This window comes from Ovis aries, chromosome 25 (assembly GCF_016772045.2).
Source record: "Ovis aries strain OAR_USU_Benz2616 breed Rambouillet chromosome 25, ARS-UI_Ramb_v3.0, whole genome shotgun sequence".
NCBI lineage: Eukaryota > Metazoa > Chordata > Mammalia > Artiodactyla > Bovidae > Ovis > Ovis aries.
Window position 1 is genome coordinate 27,182,305 of NC_056078.1, and position 16,345 is coordinate 27,198,649.

The 16,345-nt window shown below is 56.3% G+C and overlaps 1 protein-coding gene across 5 annotated transcripts in view; it reads left to right on the forward strand.

The window, feature by feature from the left end:
• The window catches only part of LOC101107570 (cadherin-23), an 84,452-nt gene extending 68,283 nt beyond the window's left edge, over nucleotides 1–16,169 (forward strand). For 3 of the 5 annotated variants that reach the window (XM_060406593.1, XM_060406594.1, XM_060406595.1), the window contains 20 exons: nucleotides 108–224; nucleotides 1,335–1,559; nucleotides 2,266–2,435; nucleotides 2,652–2,789; nucleotides 3,763–3,882; nucleotides 5,601–5,778; nucleotides 5,909–6,120; nucleotides 8,224–8,415; nucleotides 8,588–8,701; nucleotides 9,345–9,474; nucleotides 9,576–9,827; nucleotides 9,908–10,069; nucleotides 11,224–11,480; nucleotides 11,830–11,927; nucleotides 12,316–12,436; nucleotides 12,520–12,599; nucleotides 12,731–12,771; nucleotides 12,922–12,982; nucleotides 13,450–13,579; nucleotides 13,680–16,169. In XM_060406593.1, coding sequence (XP_060262576.1) covers nucleotides 108–224; nucleotides 1,335–1,559; nucleotides 2,266–2,435; nucleotides 2,652–2,789; nucleotides 3,763–3,882; nucleotides 5,601–5,778; nucleotides 5,909–6,120; nucleotides 8,224–8,415; nucleotides 8,588–8,701; nucleotides 9,345–9,474; nucleotides 9,576–9,827; nucleotides 9,908–10,069; nucleotides 11,224–11,480; nucleotides 11,830–11,927; nucleotides 12,316–12,436; nucleotides 12,520–12,599; nucleotides 12,731–12,771; nucleotides 12,922–12,982; nucleotides 13,450–13,579; nucleotides 13,680–14,534 — 3,653 coding nt within the window. In that variant the 3' untranslated portion in view covers nucleotides 14,535–16,169. The remainder of the gene's footprint in view (nucleotides 1–107; nucleotides 225–1,334; nucleotides 1,560–2,265; nucleotides 2,436–2,651; nucleotides 2,790–3,762; nucleotides 3,883–5,600; nucleotides 5,779–5,908; nucleotides 6,121–8,223; nucleotides 8,416–8,587; nucleotides 8,702–9,344; nucleotides 9,475–9,575; nucleotides 9,828–9,907; nucleotides 10,070–11,223; nucleotides 11,481–11,829; nucleotides 11,928–12,315; nucleotides 12,437–12,519; nucleotides 12,600–12,730; nucleotides 12,772–12,921; nucleotides 12,983–13,449; nucleotides 13,580–13,679) is intronic. The other 2 variants (XM_042240761.2, XM_042240763.2) reach the window with 2 other exon arrangements.
• The last annotated feature ends 176 nt before the right edge of the window (nucleotides 16,170–16,345 follow it).

Consider the following 16,345-nt stretch of genomic DNA (forward strand, 5'->3'; position numbering starts at 1 on the left):
CCCACTGCCCATGGTGGGGGTTGGGAGGGTTGGCCAGGAGCACCCCTGGAATGCCTAGATTTTAAGGGGTTCCCCTGGGGCTGAACCTGACTTGGTCTGGTCTACAGGGTCTGTAATGGTGAAATCCCCTCTGAACCGGGAGCTGGTTGCCACCTATGAGGTCACTCTCTCTGTGATTGACAATGCCAGCGACCTACCAGAGCACTCCGTCAGTGTGCCAAATGGTAAGGCCTCTCCCACATGGTCCCATAGAGAGGCAGGCCTGGTCCTGGGAGGGAGCAGGGGACCGGCGACAGGGGCTGCCAGTAGTCAGGCTGCATGAGGAGGGGTGGCGGCCAGGGAAAGTGGCAGCTACCGCGAGGCTAGGGGTGGCCCTGTGTCCGCACTGTTAGGCAGAGCTCAGCAGTGGCGGATCCAGAAGCCCAGAGCTGTGTGTGATCTTGAACTCTAAGCCTCAGAGTGGGAAGGAGGCATGGTAGACACTGGAAGGGGACTGAGAAAAGGATGAGTTGATGGAGACTTAGGTCAAAATCCCATTGTCAGAACTGGTAACCAGGGTATAGCTGGGATGTGAGACAGGAACTTCAGATCTGCTAAGAGGCCACATGGTCAGGCCAGAGGCAGCAAAGAAAAAGGCAAGGTGACTTGAAGCCACAGACACCACAGCGGAGAAGAGAAGGGCATGCAGGCTGCCCTCTGTGGCTGGGCACAGGCTGTCCTGCCTGCGGCATGAGCCAGGAGGGGCTGCCAGAGGCACTGAACCTTGCCAAGCAGGGAGCGTGGAGGGGGATTTATGGATGGCGTGGCCTCTGCCATGAGGCGGAGACCCCTGGAGTGGAGGAGATACTGGCTGGGGCTTGGCAGATACTGACTGCTTATCTTTATAGCCCAGAAGCCCTAGTTTTCAGGAAGGGTGGACCTAGTCATCTGCTACTTGTCCCAGAGAGCCAGAGAGCAAAGGGCCCAGGCTGGTTATGCAAAGGGAACAACTCAGAGGGAAACAAAAGGTTGAATCATGGAAAAGGGTCTTACAGATCATCCGAGTTCTGTCTCCTGGGACAAGTTAGGAAACAGCAACAGTGATGGCCAGGGCTTCCACCAAGGTTACCAGTCAGTTGGCAGAACCCAAGCCCCTCTCCCTATGGAACAGTGAGCAGCCTGACCAGAGTCCGGGGGCACAGACCACCGCCCGAGGCTAGGGCCGAGCTTCAGGGAGCCCTGGGAGGTCTGTACGATGCTGCCGTGCTCTCTGGGCTCGGCCGAGGCTTAGGAAGGCCTGGCCCAGCCACACCGCGGCCCCCTCATGCCACTCTCACCTGCTGCCTCCACTCCAGCCAAGCTGACGGTCAACATCCTGGACGTCAATGACAACACACCCCAGTTCAAGCCCTTCGGGATCACCTACTACACAGAGCGGATCCTGGAGGGGGCCACCCCAGGGACCACACTCATCGCTGTGGCAGCTGTGGATCCCGACAAGGGTCTCAATGGGCTGATCACCTATACCCTGCTGAACCTGATGCCCCCGGGATATGTCCAGCTGGAAGACTCCTCAGCAGGTAGGTGGGAAGGTCTGCCAGAGGAAGGCTGGGGTGCCTCGCTCTCACTTAGAATGGAAGCCCCCTTCAGCATCTGCTGGAAACCTGGAATAGTCCCTCACCCTCTCTACCACTCAAGCTCCACAATTAGTATCACTCAGGGGACAAGTAGGCCAAGAGAGAAGTGTCCTCGACTTGTTTTTGTACATCCCCCCCACACACGGTTTTTTTAAACTATTCCCTCTTTTTCTTTTTCTGACTGCACTGGGTCCTGGTTGGTGTGCGTGGACTTTCTCTAGTTACAGTGCTAAGGCTTCTCGTTGCAGTGGCTTTCTTTAGAGCACAGGCTCGAAGTATGCCTCAGGAGTTGCGGTGCAAGGCTCAGTTGCTCCACAGCACGTGGAATCTTAGCAGACCCATATCCCCTGTCTTTGGCAGGGATTGAATCCATATCCCCTGCATAGGCAGGCGATTTCTTAACCACTGGACCATCAGGGAAGTTCCTCTCTGCCTTGTGAAAAGCTCTCTCGCCCTTCCAGTGAGGAGAAGAGCTAGACACCAGTTATTCTCGGCCCTCTGGCCAGCCGCTGGGCAGTGATGCCTAGCCATCCTTCTCCCTCAGTGAACCGTGCTCATCCTCAGAGCCCCAGATCCTTCTCTTCCCACTTCAGAGAGCTTCCACGAGTGAGGGGTGGCCAGGATGGCAGTGAGAGTCTCTGTGTCTTAGGGAAGGTCATTGCCAACCAGACAGTGGACTATGAGGAAGTGCACTGGCTCAACTTCACCGTGAGGGCCTCAGACAATGGGTCCCCACCCCGGGCAGCTGAGATCCCTGTCTACCTGGAGATTGTGGACATCAATGACAACAACCCCATCTTTGACCAGCTGTCCTACCAGGTGGGTGGCCAGACACTGGGTCTGGGACCCATGCCCATTCCTTGGGACCTTTGGGCACCTTCCACTCCCACCCTGCTGGCCTTCAAGTCCTGTGGGGATGACCATCCATGAGTAGCTTGATGCTCCGGGCTGTCTGCATCAGTGAGTTTCTCGGGCAAGGGCAGAGACCCTAGATTAACCATGGCATATGCTTTCTCTCTGCCCACTGGGCTTCAGGAAGCTGTCTTTGAGGATGTTCCTGTGGGCACAGTCATCCTGACAGTCACTGCTACTGATGCTGACTCAGGCAACTTCGCCCTCATTGAGTACAGCCTTGTGGATGGTGAGGGCAAGTTTGCCATCAGCCCCACCACAGTAAGTGGGCAATGGAGGGCCTGGGTTTGGGGAATGGGAAATGGGAAGGGCCCAGGGTCATAGGCTGAGAAGCCACCAAAAGTATTGCAGTCAGCCCTCTGTTTCTGGGTCCTGCCACCTGGACATCTGTAGCCTTAGAGGTCTTCCAGTCAATTTGGCAAGCACTGTTCTTAGAGTCCCAGACATCCGTAGACTGCGGCCTTTCTGTCCCAGCAGACCTGGAAGGAAGTCTTTTGGAAGTTGCCCCTTGTGGGACAGAATCTGAGATTTGTCTCCACCAGACTAGAAGACTTGATTCAAGTCCATGAGACTGCTTTTTGAAACTGCCCAAGAGAGGCATAGGAAGCTCTGTAGACAGTGGGCACAGTAGCTGAGCACCTACTGTATACATGGCCCTATTCTCAGTGCTGGGAGAGGGAAGAAGTGCCCACCACACAGCCCTCATGTTCCCATGAGTCTTGTGGGAATGAAGAAGCTCAAGATTTTGAGTGTCGGCAAACTGATTCAAATGTGCCGTTTCAGTACACAGGAGGGAGGGAAAGAGCCCTGTGGCCTGGGGCTGGCTGGCCAGGCGGAGCCTTCCCCACTTGTGAGGCTGAAGCTGGACTTTCCCTCCCGCTGCCTGCCCACATCCCACTGCGTTCTGCCCTTTCAGCCGGGTTTCTCTCCCTCCTCTCGGTGTGAACAATAAGACGTACTCCCAGCCTGGCACTATGACTGTGAATACTTGGGGGGGCATTACTAGGTACCTGGCCAGGTAGTGAGCTCCAGCCTGGGCTGTTTACCCCACCTCCAGGTAGACTCTGGAGTAGTGAAGGCAAGGAGAGCCGCTAGAACAAGAGCTCCGCAGGGCCGGGGCTGTTGTCTCTTCAGTGCTGTATCTCCAGAGCCTGGAACAGTGTCGGCACTCACAGACGCTCAATAAATACCTGCCGAACTGACGAAGGACCTGACTCCACCCTCCCCCTCCTAGGGTGACATCTACGTGCTGTCCCCTCTGGACCGGGAGAAGAAGGACCACTATATCCTGACTGCCTTGGCCAAAGACAACCCTGGGGACGTGGCCAGCAACCGTCGAGAAAATTCGGTGCAGGTGAGGGACCTTGGCGTGGACACTAAGGATGTGGTTGTGGAGGCAGCAGGCAAAGCCTTTACAGGATGGGTGCTGCAGGGCAGAAGCGGGGCTGCCTTGGCCCCCGAGAGCTGTGGTGGCAGGAGGGAGACGCAGGAGCTTCGCCGGGGTTCACAGTGGCTGTGGCTCAGGGAGACGGGCGCTCTGCAGGAGAGACTGCTTGTGTCAGAGCCCTACTAAGGCAGCTAAACATACATGCAAGTAAGAGTTAGTTGTTTAGTCATTTCCAGCTCTGTGATCCCATGGACTGTAGCCTGCCAGGCTCCTCTATCCATGGGATTCTCCAGGCAACAATACTGGAGTAGGTTGCCATTTCCTCCTCCAGGGGATCTTCCTGACCCAGGGATCAAACCCAGGTCCCCTGCATTGCAGGCAAATTCTTTACCATCTGAGCCATCAAGGAAGCCCCAACATACCTGGGTGTAAACCAAGTAAAGCCTGGGGCTCGACATGGCCCAGTGTCTCCATGGTGTCCCATTGAAAGAAACACAGTCCAGCAACCAAACATAATTATAAAGCATTTATATTTACTTAATGTCTCAGAGAACATGAATGAGGGGTCGAATTCATAACCCCATTCCCAGTCCAGGTCTAGCGTCCACACAGTTGCTCTGGGGGTCCAGCATCCCACCTTCGCTCTGTCCCCATTTTGATCCAGAGTCCTTCTCCTCAAGACTCTGCTTTCTTTTCTTTCTGGCTGTTCTTTCTGGCCTTTCCAGTCCTGTCTTTCTATATTCAGTTCTTCCGCTTCTCAATAGTAACCTAACCATCCAAAGAAAAGTCTCCCGAAGGGTCAGGAGGTAAAAAGCTGGGTTGGCAAAGGAAAATTCTCCTTAGCAGATAGGGGGCAAGGGCTGGGAGCACTCACACATCCCGTCATTCTTGCCTGTCACATAGGCAGGTGCTGCGGTGGGGAGAACACGTATCTGTAGTCAGGAGTCTAGCTAGCAGCACACTGCGTGTAACCTCGCTGAGCCTCTGCTGTCAGCAATGCAGGGAAGGAGCAGCAGGGATGGCCATGGGGAGGCCTCCCTCCCAGAGGGGCCCCAGGACAAGGAGACGGGAGGTAGAAAAGTGCTCTGTGCACTGAAAGAGGTTCTTGGTGTCAAGGCTATGAAGAGCTCTGATACAGGTGCAGTCAGGCAGGGCCACAGCAGCCAGGAGGGGAAAAAAGGCCTCCTGGTGTAGCTAGAGGACCTGCCCTGGGCTGTGGGGTCAGCGGACAGAGCCAAGTCCCAGGCCAGACACAAACACTAGTCAAGAGGGGCCCTCAGGAGTGTAGGCAGCACAGTCCTGCATTAAGGTCCAGAGATCAGAGGCAGATGTATGGGGCCACTGTGGGAAGGGACGAAGGACAGAGTAGAAGGTCGGCGGGGAGGGGTCCCTGCTGCAGGACCCAGACTCCAGACCACCTGCTAACCACAGTGCTAGCTGCTGAGTATTTATTCAGGCCAGGCACTGTGCGTGCACCATCACAGACGAGCCTCACAAGCCCTGAGAGGTGAGATCTCCTTGTCCCCAACGTACACGTAAGAAAACCAAGGCTCAAGGGATTAAGAACATATTTTGAGGTCAGACTAAACAGTGGGCACTATCCACCCCAGCTTACTCTTGTGTGACCGGGTCACCTGAAGCAGGCCCCACTATGCTCCTGACCTTTGACCACAACCCCCCTCCAGGTGGTGATCCAGGTGCTAGACGTCAATGACTGCCGGCCACAGTTCTCCAAGCTCCAATTCAGCACGAGCGTGTACGAGAATGAGCCAGCAGGCACCTCCGTCATCACCATGATGGCCACCGACCAGGATGAGGGCTCCAATGCAGAGCTGGCCTACTCACTTGAGGGCCCCGGCGTGGGTACGTAGCCTGCTCCCCGCTCCCAGGGTGCTTTAGGGGCTGCGGCCCCAGGCCAGGCAGAAGGTAGGGGGTGGAGGAGGGATGGGAAGGGTAGCAGACACATGCCCTGCTCTCCTACCCCACCTGCCAGAGGCCTTCCACGTGGACATGGACTCGGGCCTGGTGACCACAAAGCGGCCACTGCAGTCCTACGAGAGTTTCAGCCTGACCGTAGTGGCCACAGACGGCGGGCAGCCCCCACTCTGGGGCACCACCGTGCTCCTGGTGGAGGTCATCGACGTCAATGACAACCGCCCCACCTTTGTGCGCCCACCCAATGGCACTGTCCTCCACATCAGAGAGGTACTGCTGTCCCCAGGGCCCCCTGCCACCTGCAGCCCCTTCCTGGATCCAGCCTGCTTCTATATTCTGCAGCCTGAGGCTGAAGGGGCCCCCACTGCGAATGCAGGGAAACTGAGGCCAGAGTAGGGAGCCAGCCGGCTCAGTGCCACACAGGGCAGTGCTGAACAGTGGTTAGTAAGAAGGGCTGTGCCAGCCAAAGCTCTTGGATCCACATCTGACTCTCTCACTTACCAGCCAGATGACCTTGAGCAAGTGACTTCTCTGAGTTTTTTTTTTCGTCTGCAGAGTGGGACTAATAATAGTAGGTGTCCCATCTCTCGCTCCTAAATGTCTGCCAAGGACAGTCTCCCCACAAGTCACTTCCCCCATACTTGTCTCAAAATAAACACGCAGCCCCTTCTGTCTGTCTGTTGTTCCTGCTGATACCAGTGTTGGAGACAGCCTGGGACCTGAGGAGGATCATCAAAATAAGAAACAAGGGGAAGTGGCTGAGCGTCTGTTTCCAATTCTTCTTTCATGCCTTGTTCTCAAATGTCTTATAAAGATAGGGAAGGACTCCTGCCCTTCCCCTCCTTCCTCTCAGCACCAAGGCCCAAAATGCTCCTTGAAAGAATACTTGGGGTGTCCCCCACTTGTTCTTTTCTCCCCAGATGAAAATGAGCCAGTGGGCTCAGCATCTCTCCACATCTCCGAATGTTAGTGTTAAGTCCTCACTGTCGCTCTGTTTCACTTGAGGTCCCACAGGATGAATTTCTCCCAGGGCTGAGCTCTAGGAAACACTACACTTTTACCTTGTGATTTGCTGTTTTAACCCGTGTCTACTGCAGTGATACAGCGGCCCTCTTTTCTTTGTTCACTAGAGAGCTCAGAGCGGTCAGCCCACCTTGATTGATGTACATGTTAGTGTTCACACCTTCCCTCCCATCCCTGTTTCCATCTTCCTGCCAATCATTTTTTTCTCTGATTTTTTTAACCCATTCACTCTTACTATAGTTTGTACATTCTTGTCCACTACCTCAAATCTTCTTTACAGAATGAGGCAGCGTATAAATTAATAATAATCTAGTTCTTTGTAACTTCCCTGGTGGCTCAGATGGTAAAGAATCCGCCTGCAATGCAGGAGACCCAGGTTCAATCCCTGGGTGCGGAAGATCCCCTGGAGAAGGAAATGGCAACCCACTCCAGTATTCTTGCCTAGAAAATCCCATGGACAGCAGAGCCTGGTGGGCTACAGTTCATGGACTCACAAAGAGACACAACTGAGCAACTGAGCATAGTTCTTTTCCACACCAAAGGGCCCCTTTTACAAAGCGTTTTTTTTTTTTTTTCCCTTCAAGGGGTCCATATCTGAAAGATTCATGTTTCTTGAACATCCAGCATTTGTTAAGTAATTACCTCTGTCATCCCACTTTCAATCTAGAGGTAACTGCCAGTTGGAGTTTCTGATTGTCATGATCAAGGAGATAAACAGTGAAATCATGCTCAGCTGATGCTTTTTTCACTGAAAGCCAAAAACTTGTTCTTTTTCTTGTGCCCTTGGCAACCTTTTCATGGGCCAATGTTGATGTCTATTAGGATTTTTGATAGCTCAGACTTATGGGACTTGGGAGCCTGAGGGCCAGAGAAGAGAAGTGGCATGTCCAGGTCACAGAGTGAATTAGTAACAGCCTTGGACCCAAATGTCCAATCTCTAGCCCCCAAATCACCCTCCCTGCATGCCCTCCCCATTTTCAGGGACCTCATTGGGTGGATGTGTTCTCTGGGGATACCTAGAGCTCCTGTGATTGGGGAAGTAAGCCCAGAAACAGAGGGTGGCTCTGAGGGTCTTCTAAACCTCAGCATGCAGTGGGATGGAGGGATGGGATAGCCCTGGAAGGGTGGTCACCCCAAGAGTCTGGAACATGGTGGCTCCAAGGCTGGACTGTCTGTGGGCAGTGGCCTTGGCTGGGGTTGGGGGTGAAGGAACATTCTAGCAGGTGCTCAGACTCTGGGAGAGTCCAGCCAAGCAGACAGGCATTTCCTAGGAATGCTGAAAGGTGGCAAGGACGTTCTGCTCTGGGAGCTGGGATTCTCTCAGGATGCCTCCATCTGTACCCCCTGTAGGAGATCCCACTACGTTCCAACGTGTACGAGGTCTACGCCACGGACAAGGACGAGGGCCTCAATGGGGCCGTGCGCTACAGCTTCCTGAAGACGACCGGCAACCGGGACTGGGAATACTTCACCATCGACCCAATCAGTGGCCTCATCCAGACCGCGCAGCGCCTGGACCGGGAGAAGCAGGCGGTGTACAGCGTAAGGGGGCGGGGCCCAGTGCCAGGGGCGGGGCCGGCCGAGAAAGAGACTTTCTTATGGGCGCAGGACCACTACGTCCCCACCTAGAATGTCTGCGAGGGTAGTGACCTGTCTTGCGGGGACGCCTGCCTGGGGCCCTTCGTCCGCTCTGACGGAACTTCTCCTCCCCCAGCTCATCCTGGTGGCCAGTGACTTGGGCCAGCCGGTGCCCTATGAGACCATGCAGCCGCTGCAGGTGGCTCTGGAGGACATCGACGACAATGAACCCCTCTTCGTGAGGCCGCCAGTGAGCCTACCCCTCCCCTGCGCTGGTCACACTGCACACTGCTGTAGACACACGTGGTTACATGTGGAAACTGCCCGTTATTTCACAGAACAGATATTGTCTGAGCAGCTACTATGCCAAGGCACTACCCAGCAGTCAAAATGCACGCAGAAATGCCTGACTCCTGGAGCTGACGTCCCCATGTCTGCATACACGCTCACAAAAGGAGCCTGAAAATCAGTTCTGCTCTAGTGAGCTGAGGCTGAGCCTCTCCGTGTGGGCTCAGACTCTCTAACTTGGCGGTTTTCTCATCTTGTGTGCACACAGGGTGTGATGTTTCCTGGAGATTGCATGTATGTGTGTGAGAGTGTGTATGTGTGCACATGCAAGCCCCCTTGTTCAAACATCCATCAGCTCCTAGGAGACCTTGGAGAATGTGCCCAGCCAGCCCTGCCCTCCTAGAGGAAGTCGTGGGTGACACTCCCTCAGGGCAGAGCAGGGGTCTCTCCAGCCCAACGCTTGCTCCCTTAAGGTTACAGCAGTTTCTCTAGGCCTGGGCAGGAAATTCCCTCAGCACCCAGGAAGGCACTGCCCAGTGCCCTCTGGCAGGAGCAGAGGCTCAGGCCTTCCCTTGGCCTCCCATGACCTCCCTCTCCCCCTGCAGAAAGGCAGCCCCCAGTACCAGTTGCTGACGGTGCCCGAGCACTCACCACGTGGCACTCTTGTGGGCAACGTGACAGGCGCTGTGGATGCAGACGAGGGCTCCAACGCCATCGTGTACTACTTCATCGCAGGTGGGGCCTGGCAGGGTGGTGCCTCCCGACTGACGCTGGGGCTGGAGACGACCCACATGTGCCCCTCCCGGCCCCTCATGCTGTGCCACGGTCCCCTTCAGCCGGCAACGAAGAGAAGAACTTCCAGCTGCAGCCCGACGGGCGTCTGCTGGTGCTGAAGGACCTGGACAGGGAGCGCGAAGCCGTCTTCTCCTTCATCGTCAAGGCCTCAAGCAATCGCAGCTGGACACCTCCCCGCAGGCCCTCCCCAGCCTTTGACCTGGTCTCTGACCTCACCCTGCAGGAAGTGCGTGTCGTGCTGGAGGACATCAACGATCAGCCGCCACGCTTCACCAAGGCTGAGTACACCGCAGGTGCAGGGGCCAGAGCCTGGGCCCAGGGTGTGGGGTGGCCTCTCCCCTACTGCTCACACTCGTCTGCCTATATCCTGCAGGAGTGGCCACTGACGCCAAAGTGGGCTCGGAGCTGATCCAGGTGCTGGCCCTGGACGCAGACATTGGCAACAACAGCCTTGTCTTCTATAGCATCCTGGCCATCCACTACTTCCAGGCCCTGGCCAATGACTCTGAGGACGTGGGCCAGGTCTTCACGATGGGTAAGGGCTCCAGCCACTTCATGGCCTGTAGGTCTGGACGAAATAGGGTCTGTGGGGGTACCACAGGGTGTAGGTGGCCAGTCAGCCACATCAGTCCTTCTATTCACCCATCCAGCTATCCACCTATCCATCTCTATACCTACCCACCCACTTTCTTCTCTTCTTCCCAGCTCCTCATCCATCCACTCATGCATCCATTCATTCATCTTCATTCATTCGTCTGCCCATCCATCTCCCCATTCGCCTTTCCATATATCCTGTCTTTCCATTTGTGCACCTCACTCTCCCCTGCATCAGGCATTGTACTAGGTACGAACTGGGGAGCCAGAATTCAAAAGGCACACTTCAGCCTAAAAGTGTGCATGGTTGCTTGTGCATCTGCCTGTGTGGAGAGCTGAGCATCTCTGGGTTAGGTTCCAGAAGGTGTCCCAGTGGGTGTCCCAATCAAACCTCCAGCTCCAGCCCCTTCCCTGCACTTTGCTGCCCACAGCAATCAATTCAGGTTCTTTGACCTGGCTTTCTAGGCTCATCAGCTCCTCCTTCTAATCCCACTTTCTGGTTCCACAGCCCTTTTTACCCTTAAGGGCACGGCTCCCACTCAGGCTGAACTACTCACCATTCCTTCAGCCTGCTTCACACCATCCTGCCTGGGCCTTGGATCCCTTTGTGTTCCCTTCCTGGAACACCATCCTGACCTTCATCTCTGCCTTCAGGATGCTCCCCTCACCACCCTCTAAGGTCTAGTTCACATGCCGCCACCTCCAGCCACACCACCGGACAACATCGCTTTGTCCTCCGAGTTCCCACTGCTCTTGAACTAATAAGCAGCTTGCTACAGGTCACAAAGCTACAAAGTGGCAGACGTTGAACCCAGATCTAAGTCTCTGAATACAGTCTTTTAAGAGAAGACTGTGCCGTACCACCGCCGGTCATCTCTCTGCTGTGGTTGTGAAATTCCAAGGCGCATGTGTTATGTGTGAGAAACAGACACGGGGGTGCTCAGAAGTGCTCCGCAGCCTCCCAGCGTGGGATGGCAGGGTCCAGCTTGTCATCCTTGGGCCAGTGCAGCCCAAGTTGTGTTTTTAGTATGCCACGTGTTTAAATAAAACAGAATTCTCTAGAGAAAGTGCACCAGCCATGGGCTGTCCCTGCAGGGAGCGTGGATGGCATCCTGCGCACCTTCGACCTCTTCATGGCCTACAGCCCCGGTTACTTTGTGGTGGACATCGTGGCCCGGGACTTGGCAGGCCACAATGACACAGCTGTCATCGGCATCTACATCCTGAGGGACGACCAGCGGGTCAAGATTGTCATTAACGAGATCCCCGACCGTGTGCGTGGCTTTGAGGAGGAGTTCATCCGCCTGCTCTCCAACATCACCGGTGCTATCGTCAACACCGATGACGTGCAGGTACCCTGAGGAACCTGCTCTGGGTCTAGGGGCAGTGGAGCAAGAAGAGGGGCCAGGACAGGGACAGAGCAGTGCAGAGAGATTGGGGTGTATGAAAGGGATCAGTCATTTCTTAGCTGCCTGAGCATGGTCCTTACAGCTCTCTGGGCCTGTTTCCCCCTCTATAAACTGGGGCTAATAATAGTGTCTGGCCCAGTGCAGTTCAGTGGTCAGCCTCGAGCTTGACCGTTGGTGAGCATTCAGTAGTGCTGGGGTTTGGGCAGGGCAGGGCAGGAGGGGCTGCTGGAAGAGGCCTGCCCCTCCCATGCCTTGCTCCTGCCACGCCTCCCATGATGCCCTTCTCACCCAGTTCCACGTGGACAAGAAGGGCCGGGTGAACTTTGCACAGACGGAGCTGCTCATCCACGTGGTGAACCGCGACACCAACCGCATCCTGGATGTGGACCGGTGGGTGTGCGTCTGTGCTCAGCTGTCTGTCTGCTCCCTGCCCTGGAGTTGGGTCTGTCAGCCTGCCCTGACCCTGGAGTGTGGGAGCAGGGTAACACCATCATGCCTGCTGTATAGGAGTGGGCAGGGCAGGTAGAGAGAAGGTGTGTGAACAGAGATCCACCCCCTGAGCCTTACTCTTCCCATGTGTGAAATGGGACTATTACAGCAATTGTGAGGATCAAGCAGGATCTTATGTGAAGGGATGGTGAAGCTGTAAAATACAAGGTTATCCAAGCTGGGTGGGCCTGAATCTCACAAGGCTTGGTGGGGGGTGAATTTGGGGGCAGACTGGCCTGAGTGGGACGAGCTCTCGAGGAATGGCTGATGCCTCTGCCCCCTCGCCCAGGGTGATCCAGATGATCGACGAAAACAAGGAGCAACTAAGGAATCTGTTCCGGAACTACAACGTCCTGGACGTGCAGCCCGCCATCTCTGTCCGCCTGCCCGATGACATGTCCGCCCTGCAGGTACCCCAGGTGACACCCACCCCCACATTCCCCGTGCTGCCCTGGGTGCTCTCACCCACTCAGGCCCGACCCTGCTCCCCTAGATGGCGATCATTGTCCTGGCCATTCTCCTCTTCCTGGCTGCCATGCTCTTCATCCTCATGAACTGGTACTACAGGACCGTGTGAGTGACCCCTACTGCCCTGCCCTGAGACAGGCTGACCGCAGACAGTCACGGAGGCAGGCAGGGCCATTAGGCCCTAAGGTGCCAGTCCAGCCCCAGCTTCCTTCACCAGCCCCTCTGCTTCTTTCTAGACACAAGAGGAAGCTCAAAGCCATCGTGGCTGGCTCTGCAGGTAAGAGAGGGCTGTGATGGGTGGGGAGATAGGAGGGGCCCCTGAGGGCCTAGAGTGACCGCCAGGGCCTCACAAGGCTGGCTCAGGCCCAGCTCCCCAGCCCCAGCAGGGTGTACCCCTCTACCCCACACCCCAACCCTTCTCCTACAGGGAATCGTGGCTTCATTGACATCATGGACATGCCCAACACCAACAAGTATTCCTTCGATGGGTGAGTGGGGTCCCTGAACCCTGCTGGGTGCACTTTAGGGAAACTCCATCCCCACCCTGGACCAAACTGGGGTAAAGTCTCTACTGCCTCTCAGGCCCTGAGGGCATCATGGACTGGCTGAAACCTGGAGTGTGGGTGCCCCCTGCTGGCCCAAACACCCCTCTCTCCACCCTGACTTGGGCTCCCCAACCTGACTGGGCCACAAGTTCCAGGGAGGCATGGGTACCGGGTGCAAGAGGAGGCCTCCACACCAAAGCCGATCCAGATGGGGATGTTGTCCTGGTTCTTGTGGGATCTTTGAGGGGAGGATGCACCCACAGGTGCCACAGGCAAGGGGCATTTCTTACCACCCTCAACCCCCAGTCCTGTGACAAGATCTTGCCAAGGAAACGGTGGGGGCCATCAAAAGTGTCCGTCCACTCCAGCCTTCCTCTCTCAGCCTTCCCCCAACCCCACTCCATCTGCAGGGCCAACCCTGTGTGGCTGGATCCTTTCTGCCGGAACCTGGAGCTGGCCGCCCAGGCTGAACACGAGGATGACCTGCCGGAGAACCTGAGTGAGGTCGCTGACCTGTGGAACAGCCCTACCCGCACCCATGTGAGCCTGGGCCAGAGCGGGCAGGGGCATGCGCGTGTGCACACATGGACACGTGTGCGTGCCGCCTACTCTTGCTCCAGCGAACGCCTCCTCTCCCCAGGGAACTTTCGGGCGAGAACCAGCAGCAGTCAAGCCTGACGACGAGCGGTACCTGCGGGCTGCCATCCAGGAGTATGATAACATTGCCAAGCTGGGCCAGATCATTCGGGAGGGGCCCATCAAGGTGAGTCGTCCTAGCAGCCTCCTGCACCCAGACCCCTGGCTGGGCTTGGACTCCAGAGGATGCAAGGACGGGGAAGGGTCCTGGGAAACAGCTTCCTCCACCTCTGGGGCCTCAGCTAGACCCACTCTCTGGGGGTCTAGAACAGAGAGCAGCCCTGGGCTGATGAGCTGCTTCAGCCCCAGTGGCCTCAAGGCCAGGACTCCGGTGACAATGGGTCCAGCTGGCCGCTGTCAGCAGGCTCTGCTCCCACCCTCTACCCTAGGATCAGACGCCCAGAGTCACCTTCCATTACCCCCACCTGTCAGGGGAGAGAGAGTGGGGGGTGGGGCAGGAAGGGGAGGGCCTTGGTGGGGGTTAACCCTCTCCCTCCCCCAGGGCTCGCTGCTGAAGGTGGTCCTGGAGGATTACCTGCGGCTCAAAAAGCTCTTTGCACAGCGGATGGTGCAAAAAGCCTCCTCCTGCCACTCCTCCATCTCCGAGGTAGCGGGTGGGCTGGGAGCTGTGTGCTGTGCCCCAGCCCTGGGGGTGCTCTCTCCCTCCCTCTCTTTCATCCTCCTCGGAGTCTCTGAGATGCAGCTAGGACCCAAGACTGCAGTGGGTGGGGGTCCAGGGCGTCAAGACAGTTGGGTTCTGCTCTCTGGACTCTGCAGTGGGCTTTCCCAGGGATGGGTGGGTGCTGAGGCAGTGTTTCTCAGATCTGAGAAACCCCAAGAAGGTATCCTTGAGAGATGATGTCAATTTTAGAAACTGACTGCAGTGCCATGCCAATCACTTTAAACAGTCAGACTTTATCTAAAAAATTCAGACTTCCAGCTGGGCCAATATTCCCCACTGCCAGAGGTGAAAACAGAAACGCTCTATACAGGACAGAAGCACCATTCGCTGTCTCTGCTCGACCTTACCAGTCCCCTCCAGGTTCCACTGTGGACACTTCCCACCTGCCACAGTGAGAGCTGATCCTGCTTGAGACCAGCCCACTAACAAGCCCAGGTTCCACAGTTGCAGTCACAGGATCTTCATAGGCCTCAGAGTGAATACAGGAACTTACACAGATTCTCACAGGAACCCCATGCTCTGCAGAAACACACCTGTAGCACCAGACGCATCTATGGTTCTCCTTTGTACCGTTTGAGCAACATGGTCATAGGCTGCGCAGGCTTCCGTGACTCAAGCCCCAGGGTTCCTTGTGTGCGGTAGGGAGAAAACAAGCCCGTAGCAGGTAGGACTCTGGGGCCATCGACCTGCACACCGGCAGGCCCTGAGCATGTGGGGGTCCCGGCCTCTTGCAGCTGATCCAGACCGAGCTGGAAGAGGAGCCAGGGGAGCGCAGCCCTGGCCAGGGCAGCCTGCGTTTCTGCCACAAGCCGCCTACCGAGCTCAGAGGGCCAGACGGGATCCATGTGATGCACGGGAGCACGGGCACGCTGCTGGCCACTGACCTCAACAGCCTGCCTGAGGATGACCAGAAGGGCCTGGGCCGCTCCCTGGAGACGCTGACGACAGCTGAGGCCAGCGCCTTCGAGCGCAACGCCCGCACAGAGTCCGCCAAATCCACACCCCTGCACAAGCTTCGCGACGTGATCATGGAGAGCCCCCTGGAGATCACGGAGCTCTGACTAGATGCGGGGAGCCCACCTGGTATGAGCAGCGCAGCGCCCCCCAGGGCCAGAGCAGGGGCAGGACCTCCAGGGTGCAGGCCCCTCCGGGGGCAGCTATGGGCACACAGCCTTGGGCTGGCCCAGCAGCAGGGCCTGCCTCAGCTGCTCGGATTCCACTTCTGCCAGACGCTCATTCGGCATCTGATCTCTACCTTCATAAAATGTTATTTTTTTAAGAAAACCAAACAAATGGTAAGCATCTAAGGATGAGATAAGGAGGGTCACCAAGAGCCCAGGAGTCTGATCCAACTTGGCCTAGGCTGAGCTGAAAGAGGCCAAGCCTGCCCTCTCCCCTCTCCCCCACCCAGCCCTGTCCCCCCAACCCTAGCCCCACTGCACAGGAGCCCAGCGCAGGCATGCCCTGCCCGGCCTTGACTCTTGGACTCCAGTTCAGTCCCAGCACATTTCTGCCACAGCCCTGACTGGACAAGCAGGTGGGGGCAGGGAGTCCTCCCTGTCTCCCTACACGGACACAGTCAACGTCAGCAAACAGCACTCTCTCCATTTCACTGGCTTCCCAAACGTTCCTGGTTCATAAAGAGAAAATGACTGATGTTCCCTTGGGTTCTGAATGTAGAATGTTCATGTGTATCCCCCTTTTAAACTAAGTTATTCCCTCAATATTTTACCCTTGGTTTTGTTCAATTGGTACGCACTGAACGTCTCTGGAATGGTCTGAATTTTAAAAAGAAAAGCAACTCACAAGGAACCGGCATGTTGCTCTGGTAAACTTACCCGCGGGACTGGGCTGGGGCAGGGGGGCAGTGGGGGTGAGCACAGGCCAGAGCTGGACCCGTCTTCGGGGGCACTCCCTGACCACTGGCTGCCATGGAGAACCAGAGATGGGACTTCATTCCTGTGGCCAAACAGGGCCTGAGGACTGCT